This window comes from Gekko japonicus, unplaced genomic scaffold, assembly GCF_001447785.1.
Source record: "Gekko japonicus isolate JY-2015 unplaced genomic scaffold, Gekko_japonicus_V1.1 scaffold1343, whole genome shotgun sequence".
NCBI lineage: Eukaryota > Metazoa > Chordata > Lepidosauria > Squamata > Gekkonidae > Gekko > Gekko japonicus.
Window position 1 is genome coordinate 430,176 of NW_015177054.1, and position 18,387 is coordinate 448,562.

At 48.2% G+C, this 18,387-nt stretch overlaps 1 protein-coding gene across 1 annotated transcript in view; it reads left to right on the forward strand.

Annotated features, from left to right (window-relative positions):
- Nucleotides 1-18,387, forward strand: part of MAPK8IP3 (mitogen-activated protein kinase 8 interacting protein 3) — a 102,297-nt gene that overhangs the window by 20,920 nt on the left and 62,990 nt on the right. Inside the window, exons 5-8 of the mRNA XM_015428132.1 lie at nt 2,895-2,918; nt 4,049-4,054; nt 9,378-9,513; nt 15,726-15,972. Of these exons, the coding sequence (XP_015283618.1) occupies nt 2,895-2,918; nt 4,049-4,054; nt 9,378-9,513; nt 15,726-15,972 (413 nt within the window). The remainder of the gene's footprint in view (nt 1-2,894; nt 2,919-4,048; nt 4,055-9,377; nt 9,514-15,725; nt 15,973-18,387) is intronic.

The window sequence follows — 18,387 nt, forward strand, 5'->3', positions numbered from 1 at the left end:
GAGAGTGGCTTTTTCAGATAGCTGGATTCCCTGATACACGTGCAGCTTTGGCTTGGTGATCTATGGATGTGTTGTCCTGTCCATGCAGCAGTGGCAGGCATTCAGGTGGCTGAGGGGAAGCAGACTGTGTGAACCAACCTAAAAGGTTGGTGGAAACATCCTTGTGGTACTTGTAGGGATCTGATCACCCCCCCCCCCAGTTTTTATCCCAAACGGGTTTTTCAGTGACTGGAGGTAAGAGGGGACTGAAAGCTTAAGCATCGGGTGTGGGCAACTTGCCCCTGTGGGGTGTCCTGTAGAAAGGACCCCCAACCAAAGGTGGGTTGACAGCTTGGCGGGATAATACCAGCTTGGCATGCTCTTGTGCCTTTAACGGAGTTTGGATACACAGGGATTTGCAGGTGAAGCTTTTCATGAAACACGGCCACCCGCTAATGCAGGCCGCCTCACGGACACCTTGGGGAACCTCCTGCTGAATGAAGAGGGTGCCTTTTCCTGTGTGTGTGGACAGGGAGAAGCCTCAGCAAAGAGAGGGCGCAAATGACGCTTCCTAGTCAGATCTGACTATATCCCACACTCTTTTAAGAACATTTACTTTTTTTAAAAAAACCAAAATTCTGCACAGCCACTACGGGTTTATGCCTATTTAGGAAACGATCATTGGTTTTGCTTGCTCTGCTTTGTCAATTCTGCTGGGGAAATGGGTGGGGGAACAGGAGGCCAGAGAGCTGTATAGGGCAGTGAAGCCCTTATTCCCTGAAGCCCCCTCCCTGCCACCCTTTCTCTGGCTTCAGACCTTCATTCTGCAGGCTTGAAGCTTGTTTGTATTTTATGAAGGAAAGCTGGAATTCTTAGGGCACTGAATTAAGTGTCAAGGCTAAACTGGAGACGATGGATGCAGTAGAGATGTAAAATTTCCGGAAATTTTGAAGCTCAGAAAAAAACCCGTTTTCCCCCCAGTTTTTTCCTGGGGGAAACGGACATTTTCGGAAAAATTGAAAAAAAGGCTACATTAGCATTTCTTTTGACTTTTCTAGATCGAAAGTCATTCTGTTACTTTAGGAACATAAAATATGACTATGGACATTTTTACTTGGCATGAAATTATCACAACTAGCATATTAAAAATATAGTGTATCCAAACAATTATCACAAACAGAATACCCACCCACATGCAAAAACAAAACTGAAACTTTTTAATTCTCTTCTGACAATCGCACCCCCTAAAGGAAGAAATGCATCTTGTTCTTGGATTGGAGAGTTCAGTTTGTAACCTAGGACTTGCTTGTCCTCAGTGCACAGAAATTAGATCTACATGATTTGGAAAATATTTGAACACCTTCTCTTAAAATATTTTATTCATCATGTTAAAATGGAATGTTCCGTAATCATTTTTTTCCCTTTTCTTTTCTTTTTTCAATTTTTTGGAAAAAAACAAAAAGGCTTCAGGAAAAAAACGGGGAAAAAATGGGGTTTTCCCGGGTTTTTTCCGGGCCTTCACATCTCTAACGCAGACTGGTGTGTTTTCAAGCCTGGATCTCTCATGGTTGTATAGAAAGGAGGAAGAGTGGCTGGATGAGACTTTAGCTTATCTTCTGTGGCCCCTTCCTCTGGTTTAGTCCCTTTGACCTCAGGGCTGAACCAGATCGGCTGTTGGGGGTTCTGTGTCTGGAACAGTCAGTGTTACGTAACTCATCAGTGCAGTGGGGCTGAACTCACTTTTTGCACTGGGAGGGCGGCTAAGCCTCCCCCTCCACCGTTTTCTCTGGCTAAAATGGCACTAGGGAACCATGATCTGCCTGTTGGTGGGATGGATGGGTACCCGTACGGCTTTACCCAAATAAACATTCTCAGTCGGTCAAGCAGCATGGCGGGAAGGCTTAACCTCCCTCCCCCTCGCACCGCAGTCATGATCTGAATTGGCCGCCTCCATGCCTGATCATTGCCTTTTAAAACATGCAGCGAGTTCTTTCCGGAGACGGAACTGTCGATGTTTCTGTAACATGTGAAAGCAACTTCAGTAAGTTAAAGTCAATGCAGTGTTTTGTCCTCTTAACGAAAAACTTGCTAAATCACGTCCTGGGTGACTTTATTTATTTTATTTATTTATTTCAACTTACTACCCCGCTCGAACCCCCCAAGGGGTCTCTGAGTGGCTACAGTTAATCAATTACCCCTAACCTATGGCCACAGATACTAGGGGTGGGGACAATCCCTACCAGCACCCAGTGGAGGGGTTAGTCGATTTCTCCCCAGGTCGGCTTCGTCTTGTGCCTGATTTCCCACCCATTTCTTCACGCTTGGGCCAGATCTGTGTCTTTCGGCACTTAACTCTTGTGGCTGACGGCCACGTCCCGTGCGGGCCTGGGTTCATGCACTTCATTATGGTGCAGTGATGGAATGTGTTCAGGCTGACTTCAGAGCTAAAGCAGAAGAGACCTCTGGGGCAGGCAGAAGGTCCAAGATGGAGCAGGAGAACTTTCTGTTGACCGACATGGCTGGTGACCCAGGACTGCCTCTTCCTCCCACCCAGGGGGGGTGGAGGCCAGCACTCACTGTGCTTTTGTAGGGTTGGACCCATTGGACCAGCACCTTCAGTCTCTCACAAATGTCCTGTGCCAATATACTTCCATATGGCATGGGCACCAACCTGACTCTGTCTGTTCATCGTCCATCACGGAGTGTTTGTGCGTGTGCCGTGCCCTCCGGAAAGCTGCATGTTTTGTGAGGCTGGGTGTAGAACATCTCCATCCTTGTTCGAGCAAGCATTTGTGTGAGCACATAACATGCGTCAGTGCGCTTGCATGCCCTCTGCACTCTAATGGTTGTTCTCTTGTCTTGCTTCTCGTGCCGTTGCCTCTCTTGTGTTGGCTGCGTTCTGTTTGTCACTTCAGTCATCGTCAGTCATGGAGGAAAAGGTAATTCCTACTATCTGGCTTTTGGGGGGGCTGTGTGTAATTTATATTTATGTATTGGGTAGGGGGGTAGAGAAAATGAGGGCGAGGTCAAATGTGGGAACGGATGTGGAAAGTGAGGGTCAGCTCAAATGTGGAAAATGAGAGTCAACTCAAATGTGCAAGCTGATATGGAAAGGAGGGGGTCAGTCGAAATGTGGATGTCCCCCCCCAAGGTGCGGTGTGCGCCAGGAAACTTTTGGAAGGCTTCTGGGTCCCAGGTCCTGAAGAGGACATCAGTGTTGGGGTTAAATCCAGTGATGTTGGAATGTTTGAATTAGCCTGGCTTTAGCCACAAGCATCTTCTGTACAGCTGGGGTTAAAGAAAAGGATATTCAGGTCGCAGGAAATAAATTTACAACCAGTGGCCATGCTGGATCTGAATCCCCTCTCATTTTCTAAAAGAGGCTGGATTTACACAGGTGACAGATTTTGTCAATGTTATTGTTTTATTTAAATGAATGTCTTTGCTGCCTTTCTCCCAACATGGAATCCAAGGCAGCTTGGAAATCACCAGTAAAACAGTACCACAATAAATTGCATTCCCTAAAAATGCCAATGGAAAAACTGATGAACAACTTTAACCTAGAGGGGCTTAAATTTAGACAGGGGCCAGATTGCCATTGGGTGGGTGTAGCAAGAAGGGAAGAAAGGAACATGGGGTCAAAATCTACATTCTCAACAAGGACCTGTTCAGCATGCACTAGAATGCAGTGGTACAGTCCTAAGGTGGTAGAGTAGACTGTACCACTTCAGATGGCGAGAGGAGGGGGGGATGCTACTTTGGAAAGTTCATCATTATTGGAAAATTCCCTGCAAGTAAAAATGTAACCACAGCGGAGAAAGAGAGAGGTTTGAGCCCATGCAAGTACTTTCTACCTGCAATGGAGTTTTCACGTAACGGAGCATTAAAAAAATGTGCTCTGCCACCTGCCGTCCAAAGGCACCAAAGTCCATTCTGCCACCTCAGAATATGGCTGTTTCATTCTGCTGTAGCTCTGAGTTCCAATGTCCTATCTACACAGACATTTTCTTTGTATTTTTTAAAAATAAATGTGGAGAATCATTTAAAACTGGACTGCCCCCCCCCCCAGTTTGAAGTTTGAAATGGCATACTCCATTCAGGACTCCGTATCCTCGTTCTCACCTCGTGCTCAGGGCAGGGTCCCAGTTGTCTTGGATATCAGTGCCATCAGGTGCCCTCAGGGGTCATTTCCTGCAGGAGCGCACAGGAGCGGAGCTCCGGCCGTAAAGAGCCCAGGGGGTGGGCACATGCAACAAGCCCCGCACCCTGCTCCCAGCAGCCCTCAGTCAGAGCAAGAAGCAGCCAGGTAAGTTGCAGAGGGCCCCCCCCCGGGCCCCCCTGTCCAAAACAGTCCAATGGCACCTTTAAGACCAAGTTTTATTCAGGTACAAGCTCTCTCTCCTCTGTGAGGACAGATCTGCACACACACCCCGCAATAGCTAGCAATCCAAAAGAGTCCAGTGGTGCCTGAGTGGTGGGTGTTGCCTTCTGACACACTTCTGGTGATGTCAGGGGGTGTGGCATATGCAAATAAGTTATGCTAATGAGTTATGCTAATACACTCCTGCACCTCTTTTTCTACCAAATGACCCCTGGGTGCCCTGATGCTACTACCTATAATTTCTAAAGCACTAATTCTTCCATTAGGCACACCGACAAAGCTGTTCAGACTCTACCGGGCACCGCTAGCTGTTTGGGGGCCCCTGTCCCCACCCGCAAGGAAATTAAATTGTGTTCTTCCGGGCTCCCGCTGCCACCCCCCGGCTTCTCATCTCCAGAGCCCCCTGAGCAGCGCAGCAGTCCTGGGTTGCTTCTTCTGTTTGGGTCTCTGGGGGCTCAAGTGCCATTGCACGGGTCTCATGCGGGGTCTCAGGCACGGGTCTCATGCGGGGTCTCAGGCTGTCTCTCAGCCGGCTCCCTCGAGAAACGCACGGAAGCAATGAGCTCTGCTGCCGGGGGGGCGGAACAGCAGGCAGAGTCTCGGAGGCGTCACTGCAGCACCACCCGCTCAGGAGAGCCGAATGCAGCGAGGCTGCAGGTTTCCATGTTGCTCTGAACGTTTTGCTGCGGGGAGAAGATGACGGTGCAGTTCTAAAGGCCTCCTGCCCTGCTCGGCCAAAGCTGCAGCCCCGATAGGAGGCTGTGCTAGGAACCATTTTGCATCTTGTCTGTAGGACGGGGTCGGCTTATCGTTGCACTTTTTACGATCTGTCCGAGCCTTTCTCTGAAAGCGGCCAGGTCTGTGGATTGTGGTCTCTCCCACACTCCGCCCTCCTTGCCCTCCTAGCCGGCTAGGGGGCTTCATAGCCAAGTGGGGTCCTGAGGCCTGATGTCACCAGTATTCAGTGCTCTGATTCTTGCACCGCACTGGGTCTCAGGATGGATACAGAGTAATGGAACAGACACCCCCCCCCCGGCTTCTGAGAAGACAGCTGCAGGAGGAAGCAGACGCGCCCCCCCCCTTTCAGTAGGGTGCTGGATGGCACCAAGTCGCCGGAGGGGTCTTTGAAGTCTGCCCGGAGGGGATTTTTTATTTTTCAAACTACAAAAACTATCACAGAAAAAGGGAAGGGGGACTACATATACGGGAGAAAGTATAGAAACCCACTACTGACTAAAAACCCAAGAGAGGAGATCCTCACTTAGCTTCATTACATCAAGTCTTCACTTCATTTAGATCAATATAAACTGAGTCAGACATTTAAGTACTTTTCCCTTTTCGTTAACTCTTAAAACTTAACCGTCTAAGAACAGTACCCCCCCCCAGCCATCCCCATTCACAGTTCTCAAAGGCACCATTCAGAGTCTTTCGGCCTTTACTTCTCTTTTCCTCGTCTCTTCCGCAGCTTATAAGGACTTTTTGGGGCAGCTGCCCCTTGCTCCGTCAGAGAGTCCTCTCCGGAAGAACCCGAGTCCAGCTCGCCACTAGACTTGCTGTCCTCTTCTTTTCCCCCCGTCCTCTGGTCTTCCCAGCTGAACCCTTAGAAATTCTTGGGCTTTCAGAACAGAGTCAATCTTTTCTTTTTTATCCTTAAACTTGAAAGTAACGCCTTCTGGATGCCCGGTCATTCTTAAAGGGGCTCAAGTCTACAAATCTTGGAGGAAACGGGGGACTGTAGGCCCCTCTTTCTCCCTCTTCCACTGCCATAAGAACATAAGAGATGCCAATGTTGGATCAGGCCAAAGGCCCATCCAGTCCAACACTCTGTATCACACAGTGGCCAGAAATACCAGGTGCCATCAGGAGGTCCACCAGTGGGGCCAGGACATTAGAAGCCCTCCCACTGTTGACCCCCCCCCCAAGCACCAAGAAGACAGAGCATCACTTGCCCCAGAGTCCCTATCTATACCTTGTGGCTAATAGCCACTGATAGCCATCTGACACTAATAGACACTAATAGCCATCTGACAGCCAGGAGAAGAGGTTTGTTTTATACGTCTCACCATGCCCTGGGAAGAAAAACCTACCAGTAGCAAGCCAGTAGGAATCCAACCAGACGTCAAGTACAAGGGTCTTGCTGAATGCCTACATGAGTCAGGTTCCACAACAAGTCACTCTTCGCACACATTTCCTAAGAAGCATTATGCTTTATTAGTGTACGAGACTGGTACCATGTCCACAGGATTATTATTAGGAATAATTAGAAGGCGGGAACATCCCCATACATATAGCTGGGCAAGGCCATTAGCGAAGCAAATGAACTTCGAGCGCACGGGCGGGAAGACTCTCGGCGGGAGATTACATAATGAGCGGGAGAGTCGCAGGGTTTCCTGAGAGCAGAAAAATTCACACCAAATGTGGACCCCAAGCCCTCCCTACTTCACAAGGCCAGACTGATAACGGCGTCTAGTTCCCACAGTTACGGCAAGCTGCCGAGCTGCAAGCAAGCGGGAACAGGGAAGGGGAGACGACACAGAAATGGCAGCTAGCTGACATCGTGTGCATATATCATAAACAAACACAAGAAATGTGCCTTGTCTGCTTTTATGCCCTGATGTTTTATGTGTGGCTCAGAGAGGGGGGCAGTCTGATTGGTATTGTATAGGTGGTGGGCAGTGGTGAGTTCCAGTCCACAGCATCATAGCATTGCGCCATAGAGGGCATCTAGTCCAACCCCCTGCTCGATGCAGGGTCAGCCTAAAGTCATCCTGACAAGTGTTTGTCCAGCCGCTGCCTGAAGACTGCCAGTGAGGGGGGGGCTCGCCACCTCCCTCGGCATCTGATTCCATTGCTGAACAACTCTTCCTGTAAGACAACTGCATGTTGCCTATCCGATACAGATTCATACCCCTTAGTAACAGTTGGGACGTTCCCCACAAAAATGGTTTACAAGTTATGCATGAGTGCAGTCTGCATTCCGCACTCTGAGAAGCTGAAATTTTGCAGTGAATTGTGTAGAACTTGCAGAATAAATGACACAATGTATTTGGATTGTGCCAGTCCCAGGGCTGCGGTGGCTCAAGTGGTTAAGACGCTGAACTGCAGGCTGTGGAAGGTTGGTAGTTCAGCAGTTCGAGACCCGAGTGTGCCGCATGACGGAGTGAGCTCCCATCTCTGGCCCCAGCTCCTGCCAACCTAGCAGTTTGAATGCAAGAAATTACAAGTAGATAAATAGGTACCACTTTGGTGGGAAGGGAACAGCGTTCCGTGCCCCTTGGTGTTTAGTCATGCCGGCCACATGACCACGGAAATGTCTTCGGACAGCGCTGGCTCTTCGGCTTGGAAACGGAGATGAGCACCGCAACCCTAGAGTCGGATTAGACTGGCTTTCGAGCAAGGAAACCTTTACCTTTACATTAGTCCCAGGGCAAAGATCTGGGGAAGGCACTGGAGACCCAGCCACTGAAAGCTCTGTACAGTCACCGCTCTGTAGCTTTAGAGGTTTCTCCAAGCATATTTTCACATCTCTGAGGACTAGAGATATATATTTTAATGGAAAGTTTCTGTATGTCTGGAAGTATTTGTGGGCTGCCTCTCCAAATATAGATCCAATTTATTTATTTATTATCTTTACTGCTTTTGCAACTGGAGTCATAAACAGCAAAACCTCGTCCCACAATAAACCTCCTTCGCACAGGAAAACATGGAAGAATGTAAAGGCTGCTACTGCAAAAGTTATCATGGGACAACAGCGGCTAGAAATTTTGCCACATGCAGGGTAGTTTGCTTGTCTTTTGTCTCTAAGTAGCCAGGATGACTTTGCTTCTGGAGAGAAGAGGTCCTGATTAAATAGAGGGGGGATCAGTTCATCTCTTAGAGCTGAGAATTTGGGACAGCCTAGCGAAATATATATCGAAGGTTGTTTCCAGGAAAAATACATAAAATCACAATAAGTAAAGCATCCATCCTTGTAAATCAACTGTCCGTATAAAACAGCAGTTAAAGGTAAAGGTTCCCTTGCTCGAAAGCCAGTCGAGTCCGACTCTAGGGTTGCGGTGCTCATCTCCGTTTCAAAGCCGAAGAGCCAGCGCTGTCCGAAGACGTTTCCGTGGTCATGTGGCCGGCACGACTAAACACCAAGGCGCATGGAACGCTGTTCCCTTCCCACCGAAGCGGTCCCTATTTATCTACTTGCAATTTGTTGCTTTCGATCTGCTAGGTTGGCAGGAGCTGGGGCCAGAGACGGGGAGCTCACTCCGTCATGTGGCACACTCGGGTCTCGAACTGCCGAACTACCGACCTTCCACAGCCTGCAGTTCAGCGTCTTAACCACTTGAGCCACCGTAGCTCCTATAAAACAGCAGTACAGTTGTACAAAGAGAGCTGTGCAATCTGCATAAACTGGTTTCCTGGAACAGCAGCGTTGTCTCCAAAGTACATAGAAACCTCATCGTAGGATGGTAGCACTGAAGAGCGATTCTGTGCTTCCTGCGAATTGCAGGGCATTACTTTATTGTCATTGTACATAGTACAACGAAATTAAGGTGCAATCATTCGGTGATCTACAAGCATACTCATATACACTCACACAACCATTAGGGTTCACATTGCAACTTAAACCACCAACGTCACCCAAATTCCAATTCGTACAGCATTTAAAGCAATAATAGCTCTCGAATAAAAACTGTTTTTTAATCTGTCTGTCCTTGTTTTGATTGTCCTATATCTTCTACCCGAAGGCAGCAGTTCAAACAGGGAGTGTTCAGGGTGTGACAAATCCTGCAAAATGTTCTTTGCAAGAGACCCCTGTGCCATTCTAGGTCTGGATGATTTCAGCCCTAGATTTGTTCCACAAGAGCCAGGACATTTGGAGCATGTTTGAGTGGGAAAGTAATTAAGCTGCTTCCACTATAACTGCAAAGGTTTGTTTTGTTGGTGTCTATATTTCCAATGTTGGCTGGTTTCTCTGACGCTTCCCCTCCTCTCTTCTGTCTGTCTGTCTGTCTCCCTCTCATAGGAGCCGTCCCAATTCGCTGAACATCCCCCTCACAGATGGCATGGTACGTGGGCAGGTGGGGGCCAAGATCGCCCCCGCAGTGGACCACTGGCACCTGACTGACCTCGGCCAGCTGCAGTCCCACTCCAGCTACAAGGTTTTATACACCGTCCTGCGAGGAGGGCTGCCCGCCTCTGTGTTAATAGCGTCTTCATAAGGAGAGCTCTGTGTGTCCGGAACCCTTTGCAGCTTTATACCTGTTTCTGCACGGATGCTTTGCTGAGCTAAACCCTGGCTTTGAGGGGTTCTCTCTTTATTTTCTCTCCTTTTCTGTTAAGTCCAGGGAGATGATACTTTGTTCAGTTTTCTTCCTGCACCCAGCAGGAGAGTGCAATCGAACCTTCCTGTCCTGGCCTCCAGGCAAGGTTGCCCTGCTTGCAAGAACACTGGCCATGATGTTTGAATAGGGGCCAAAAGGTCGTAAACCCAACACATCAAGGCCCAGTTAGTGTGGTACATTCTGTTTGGGCTATTTTATTTATTTTGCAAAATGTATAACTTGCCTTTCTGCCCTCATCAAGGCAGCTAACAAATGAAAACGTGCATAATGAAATCACATCTTAAAAAAACATGAAAAAACAGAGCACGATTCAAGCCAGTTTTCAAGAGTCAAAGCTGCCCGTGTCAGATCAAAAAAATAGCAGGATCTAAACAGTTAAAACCAGAGCTAAAATATGTACAAAAACATGAAGGCAACAACTAATACATTGGGCAGAAAGGGATCTCTAAACAAAACAAAAGAAGTCTTCACCTGCTTACAGAGTTACAGAAAGCCAATGTGGTATAGTAGTTAATGCTGGCCTACAGTTTTGGAGACCTGGGTTCAGATCTTTACTCTGCCAAGACGCTTGGTTGGGCCAGTTGCTCTCAACCTGAGAGGAAGGGTGGGACAAGAATGAGAAAGGTTGAAATCCCAGATATTCAGTTTGAGCCAGTCTGGTGTAGTGGTGAAGTGTGCGGACTCTAATCTGGGAGAACCGGGTTTGATTCCCCACTCCTCCACTTGCACCTGCTGATGTGACCTTGGGTCAGTCACAAGCTCTGGCACAGCTGTCCTTGAAAAAGAGCAGTTTGTGTCAGAGCTCTCTCAGCCCCACCCACCTCACAGGGTGTCTGTTGTGGGGAGGGGAAGGGAGAGGAGTTTGTAAGCCGCTCTGAGACTCCAAGAGAAGGGCGGGGTATAAATCCAATCTCCTCCTCCTCCTCCTCCTCCTCCTCCTTCCTCCTCCTCCTCCACCTCCTCCTCCTCCTCTTCCTCTTCCTCTTCCTCTTCCTCTTCCACAGTCCTCCACCTCCTCCTCCTCCTCCTCCTCCTCCTCCTCTTCCTCTTCCTCTTCCTCTTCCTCTTCTTCTTCTTCTTCTTCTTCTTCTTCTTCTTCTTCTTCTTCTTCTTCTTCTGTTATCCTAGTCAAGCTGAAGCACATTTGTCTGCATACTTCAAACGTTACACCTGCAGGTGGATATCTTGTGACCTTAGAGGCAGGGCGAATGTACCTGGTGGGAAGTTGCACTCTCACTCTACCACAGGAAGATGATGAAGTAAAATATCTTCAGCCCAAACATAGGTTTCATACAAGGGCTGCTTCACATGTCAATCTTTTCATAGAAGTGACTTTTATGTAGGAAAAAGTGCAGTTCCCATGTGTAGATTGAAGTCGCTGTAAATCGCTCTGTGCGTGTGTGTTGAGTAGGAGGCCTTGGTTGACCTCCTGTCAGTAGCATAAGCATGCAGAATTGCTGCCTACATGTGGGACCCATGCACTTTCTAAAACAGAAGTAATTTGGGTGTAGGAAATCTGTCACTTGTGATGTGAGCTGGAGAACTCCGTGTTGTAGAGTACTGTGGATTCTGATGTAACTTATCACATGCAGTGTCTGTGAGGCATGCTCCACCTCTGTACTGCAAAACAAAAAGGTTACTATAGAGTATGTTTGAGTAAAACTTAGCCACTGTGTTTATGTACAAGTTGCTAATTACTAGGAAGGAAGGAAGCCCAGAGCACTGACTCATGCAGAGATTCAACAGGCAATCTCCTCTGAGGCTGAGTAATCAGTTTGAATTATTCAATAACTCTGGGTGTACACTTACCCATCCCCGAAATGACCTACAGGGAAGAGATGGGGCCGACCTCTGACTCCTACACAACTGTAGTTGGTGGCCTTCTGTGTTGGTGGGCACCTTAATTCCAATTAGTCTGAAACCATTAATCAATTACACACCCTTTGGAATGCTACTGCCCCCAAGTATCTCCAGAGTTAGGTTCCCAGGAGCCCGGGAAACAAATAGGATGCCTTAAATTTGCTCCTAATACGCCTTGCTCCTCCAAGCAGTAGGGTGCAAACAAAGCAATATCCTTCTCGGTGGTGTGCAAACCAATCTCTGCCCCACTGTATTTTAAGACAGCTTTTAGTGCAACTGCAGAACTGGATTAAGGCATCCAGTGCATGTATGTAGAGGAAGGGCCATTATACCAAAGATTGTTTTGTCATTGCTTAGTCAGAGGAGAGTCCCTGTGTATTCACTGGGTCAGATCAACATACACGACTCCAAATCTAGTTTCTCATTCAAGCAGAGCATCCTTTGCCTTTCAGAAAGGTATGATTGCAAAGGGTTGAGCAGCCATCTTGTCACAATTTTAATTTGTCATTCTGCTATGCTGTTATTTTTTTTTTTTAGAGCTGTGAAATCATAGTTGGGATTGTACAAGAACAGAAGCCTGTACCGGTATCAGTCTCATCATTGCCACCATTGTAATGAGAGCTATTCCTTAAACTATCTATGCAGAAGTTGAGAGCAATGTTCCCTCTAAGCTGTGGAGTCTTGTGAGCAAAAATTCTACTTTGTGAGCGACCGGCATGAAAGTTGTGAGCCAGCGATTTGGCTACTGCATGAATTGGTTTGCTCTGGAGCCATCCTTCTTGAGCTAAGACAAAAATGTGTGAGCCGGAGGCTAAAAAACTCTGAGCTAGCTCACACTAACTCAGCTTAGAGGGAACACTGGTTGAGAGTTAGGGTTTATTCACTCATTATGGAGTATGAAGGTCAGATCTGTGACACACGTAACACAGTCAGATATAAGTGATGGATTCTCCTCAGTTTCTGTTTGTGCAGTACCTGATTCAGATCAGGACTGGCTCCTGTGGAGCTTTTCTCCACAGCTTTTCTCTGGGCCATTTTCCCAACCTGAAACAGTTCCCAGTATTTTGCCTGTTGGGGAAATGTGTGTCCCAGGGAACATGTGGGTTTCCTGAAATATTGTCCCGTCCCCTCCCCGGACAGTCTTAGGCTGTACAGGGGAAGGCTTCTACATATGCATCACAATTCTGATCTGAAGTGGGTACTGCACATGTAGGGGTTGTGGAGAACTTTCAAATCACATCTGACTGTGTTACATCTGACACAAGGTAAGGACTCCGGACTCAACCGGGGAGCCCTGTTTTGTGTGAACTGAGCCGTCAGTTGATGAAATTGGGGGGGGGGAGGTTTGGATTCTGATCATACATACAAAATAAATGGTTCACACGGGTGCCGCTGTTTCCGAAGCGTCCCTGGAAAAGTGTGATACCTTTTCCCCTAGAGATTGACCCTGTATTTGAAGCAGGAAGTTGGCTAGCTCTGGTCCAACCATTGTTCCAGAGGAGAAATTGGATGGTGGTGGATGGATGGATGGAGGTATGGGTAGGGAATGCAGAACTGAGGAGCAGATTGGCTATTAACGGCTACTGGGAATTTTCTTTGCGGGCCAATCGCCTGCTGAGCCAGTCTGATGGTGGGAACGGTGGCACCTGACTGAGCCCCATGCAGTGTGGGGAAGTTGGGGCCCATCTGAGAAGGCGGGGCCTGGTCTGGCTGAGCCCCATGCAGCTGGCTAGAGGAGGGGCTCTTCCAAGGCCATTTTTTATTCCCAGTCCGTGCAAGGAAACAGAGCTAATGTTAGGGCCTTCTCCCATCACTTGTGCAGAATGAGAGGTAAGGGACGGTGTTGGCTTTGCATGCCTAGAATTCTGCTGCCATTGGTCTGCCCCACTTCAGAGGCGATCGGTTTGCACATCTCCCAGCTGTTTCCTTGGTTACCGTGCAGGGAATGTCCTATTATGAAAGGCACTACAGGGAATTAAACTTGAGAGCTTGCTTTATCAAAACGCATGCCTGTTTTAACGGTGCCGTTTTCTGGTTTTGTGTTTCGAGGTCCCCTTGCAAGTCATTGCTGGGACTTGGACTGGATCCTTGTGGCTCCTTCGTCCCTGTGAATCTGTCCTGAGCAACTCCTAGCTGAAGCATAAACCCTTTGGGGCCACAGAGCCATAGGGTTGCCAGCCTCCAGGTGGGGCCTGGAGATCTCCCGCTTTTACAACTGATCTCCAGCTGACAGAGATCAGTTCCCCTGGAGAAAATGGCTGCTTTGAAGGGTGGACTCTACGGCATAGTACCATGCTGAGGCCCCTCCCCTCCCCAGACCCCGCCCTCTCCTGGCTCCACCCCCAAAGTCTCCAGGTATTTTCCAACCCTGGCCTGGCAACTCTACAGAGCCGTCTTGGTCATGTGCGGGTAGAGTGGCTCCGTCCCTTCCGACTCTGTGGTTTTATAGATATCTATAACAGGATAATGCTTTGAGGTCTGCGGGAATGGGGACGGATTGGCCCACCATTCTCCCAGGTTACTGGGACCCAGTTTAACTTAAGCACAAAAAAGGGAAAGGGGGGGGAAAAAACCTGAACCTAAAACCTAGAATTCAGAACCTAAAAAGGTTAGTCAAGAATAGAAGAGGGCCAACTCTAAAAATCTAATTATGAAACATACAAAAATATACATGTATTTATTCAACACAAATTAAAATAACAAATAAGGGCCCATTCATACCTCATATACAAATATAAAAATACAAAGGCTGATGAGATAGACCTAACGCGTTTCGGCCTTCACAGGCCTTCCTCAGAGGTCTAATGCAAATAGAACATATTGGCTAATATGTAAAAAATATATACAATGTATATGTCCAGTAGTATAGGTCCAACACTTCTTTGAGCAACACTGCTTTTAACTTAAAGAATATTTCAATTCAATTTTATTACGGGTCTATATGACCGAAGTCTTGACCAAAAGAGAATGCAAAAGGGGTAAAATAGGTACATAAAATTGGCATAAAATATGACAAGTACATAGTCACAATCAGTAAACATATAGAACCCAGGCATAGCCCAGAGAATAAAAAAGACCTAACTACACTTGGGGCGGAGCCAACTAAATAAACTAAAGAATATTTCATTGGGAACATTTGGCTATACAATCTCAGGAGAATATATAGTTGACCAGAGAGAAGTACTACTGGACATGTGATTGCACTGGAGGTTTCATTTGTATTTTTGCCCAGTGGTTTAACTTTGGAACAATGGTTTTCTGGTCTTTATTTCATATTTTGTATATGCTTGATTGTATATATTTTTACATATTAGCCAATATGTTCTATTTGCATTAGACCTCTGAGGAAGGCCTGTGAAGGCCGAAACGCGTTAGGTCTATTTCATCAGCCTTTGTATTTTTATATTTGTATATGAGGTATGAATGGGCCCTTATTTGTTATTTTAATTTGTGTTTAATAAATACATGTATATTTTTGTATGTTTCATAATTAGATTTTTAGACTTGGCCCTCTTCTATTCTTGACTAACCTTTTTAGGTTCTGAACCCAGTTTAACTTGCCAGGAAGTCTCCGGATGGGCTGCTGCCTGAGCGCAAGTCTAGCCTGGATGGTGCTTGGCAGCGTAGGAGGAGGCAGTGGGTGAGCTCATGTCTGCCGTGGTCACCGGCTAGGCTGCAGCTGCGTGGCTTGTCCCTGAGCTGTTTTAGTGGTCTGATCCATCCCACCTCTTCTTCTTTCAAAGAAGAATAGCCTGAAGGGACATGGGAGTCTCTTAGATCTGAAGCAATATGCTTTTTATATGTATGTGAGTGTTGTACACACGCGCACTTCAGAGTAATGGGCCATTTTAGAGTTCTAGTTTAGTTTATCCCTTACAACAGACCTGTGGGGGGGGGGTCGGTGAGGCTAGTGGGTTAAGAGGGCACCCAGCCTGCTTTGTGGGAATTGGGCCTGGCGCTTCTAAGTTTAGATGACAATCGGAAGCATTGCGTCACAACTGGCTGTGCAAGCTGCTCATTGATCGTTGCCATGGTGGGCTTCTTAGTGAGTAGCACTCGCATCCTATAATGCTACAAGGCAGCCACCAATGGGGGAATCAGCTAATACATACTGACACCTTTCCCCCCTTTTCTTCCCCCCTGTGCTCCAATCCATGCCGGGTTAACAGTGCCCAACTGAGCAAATGTCTGAATCTGGACAGTCCTCTGCCGCTGCAACGCCGAGCACCACCGGGACAAAATCCAACACGCCCACCTCATCCGTTCCCTCCGCTGCCGTCACCCCCTTGAATGAGAGCCTCCAGCCCATGAACGATTACAGCATCACAGCCAAGAACAACAAACGGTCTCGGGAGAAGCGGAACAGTCGGAATATGGAGGTCCAGGTCACCCAGGAGATGAGGAATGTGTGCATAGGTATGGCTAGCTGTAGGCACTGGCTAGGCCTTGGGCTGCTTCCTGACTGGCGGTGGGCCTCATCCTGCTCCCTGTCATTGGACTTGGTCTTAACAATTCGAAGAAAACCCTCCTCCCTTATAGCTAAAGCTCTTCTGGGCCAGGGGTCATTTCCTGCAGGAGCGCACAGGAGCGGAGCTCCGGCAGTAAAGAGCCCAGGGGGCGGGCACATGCAACAAGCCCCACCCCCTGCTCCCAGCAGCCCTCAGTCAGAGCAAGAAGCAGCCAGGTAAGTTGCAGAGCACCCTGCAGCCAGGTAAGTTGCAGAGCACCCCCCGCCCCCCGGTCCAAAACAGTCCAGTGGCACCTTTAAGACCAAGTTTTATTCAGGTACAAGCTCTCCCTCCTCTGCAAGGATAGAGCTGCACGTTCCCCCCCCCCCCAATAGCTAGCAATCCAAAAGAGTCCAGTGGAGCCTGGGCGGTGGGGGTTGCCTTCTGACACACTTCCCGTGATGTCAGGGGGTGTGGCCTATGCAAATAAGTTATGCCCATGAGTTATGCTAATGAGCTCCTGCACCTCTTTTTCTACGAAATGACTCCTGCTTCTGGCTATTGTGGAGGTCGAGCTAAGCATGGTTGTATTAGCGGCGTGTACACATTTTGAAAATTGTTTTCACTTTTTTTAAAAAAAATGTATTTTATATGGCTTTTGTTTCCTAAAATAATTTATATCCTGCTCTTCCATCTGTAAAGTGAACCCTCTGGGCAGGGCGCAACAAAAGACATGGCCCATCTTCCGTTACAGCTGAACTCCATACAAGGGTCGTGACCTCCGCAGGCCCAGGAATGGACTCCTCACCTGAAAATAACCAGGATGAGCCAGGGACCCTCCTGGGGGGCTCAGGGAACACCTGGCGACCTTGGACAATCCCCCAGAGCCTTTGGGGTGCATTCAGACGGGGCGTTTCAGCTGGCATAAACTGTACCGGTTGGAACTGGTGCAGTTTATGCCGGCTGAAACGCGATCACACTTACCTCCCTCACAGCAGAGCCCATAGGTGTATGCCCGTTCACATGCTGTGGGCGTCGGCGTTTTTGTTTTTTTAAAAACTCAGTTTGAGCATGCGCATAGCCAGCCATCCACAGAATGGCGATCTTTGCGCATGCTCAAAACACCCCGTATTACATTTAAAGTTTAAAGGTAAGGACTTACCTTTAAAGTTTAAAGCCCAAACTGGCCTCCCTGAAGTCCCGGACTCCTCCGGAAAGTTAAACTAAGGGCCTTTTCTTTTTTAAAAAAACAAACGCTGGGGCAAAGCTTTGCCCAAGCGCATTTTGGCAACCTAAAAAAAAAATGGCGGGCGAAAATCGGAAGCCTTGGGCTTCCGAACGGAAGTCGCTAGACACTGGCGGAGAGCGGTCAGACGGGGGTAAACCGATTACAACCGTTGCACTCAGGATACCACCACTTGGGGACCTAGTGGCAGAGTACAACGGTTTAAAGGGCTTTGCAACGGTTAGGGACGGAAGGCAGATGTTCTACGTGTGACCGCCGGTAAGTTCACCGATTGCAACCGGCACCTATACCGTTGCAAATGCCCCATCTGAATGCACCCTTGGAGTCCAGTGCTTCAGTTTGAGGGCATGGTCCCGTGCCTTCGCTCCAAACAGTCCTGCCAACATGCCAGGCTCTGGAATAGCCAGCCCCTTGAGTCGTAGGGCCGGATCCAGCACCACCAGCTCTCTCCCCAGTTCTCCATCCGCCTGGTGAGAGTGACAGAGACAGCAGGTGCTCGACAGTGATGAAGCAGTGGACTTGGTGGCCACCCTCAGTCTACATGTAGTGCTCTGCAGGACCAAGATTCCAACAAGCCCAGAAACAAGTGGAGCTTCTTTCTCTGCAGGGTATTTAAAGCTCAGACCTAAGCAAGAGAGCCTTGTTAGTTCAGCCAGTTCACATTGCTAGTGCCTTGGTTTCAGGGTGAACACAAGACCCAGACTATGACCTTGACTTCTGTGGCTCTTTGAAGGCCAGACCTAGACTCCCCACCAATGCTCCCTCTAAGCTCTGGAGTCTTGTGAGCAGAAACTCTACTTTGTGAGCTGCTGGCGTTAAAGTTGTGAGCGAGCGATTTGGCTACTGCATAAATTAGTTTGCTCTGGAACCCATCCTTCCTGAGCTAAGACAAAAATGTGTGAGCTGGAGGCTAAAAAACCGTGAGCTAGCTCACACCAACTCAGCTTAGAGGGAACTTTGCACGTCCCAACTATTGTGCTGACCCCTACTCCTGAGGATCCCATAGCTGGCCTGAGACCCTGCTGCTGAAGACAGAACAACAGTCAGCAATATGACATCAACACGCTTAAGAACTTAGCATCAGTTAAAGCTAGCGTCAGTAAAAAACCTCACAGATCTGTCACACCCTGTAATACA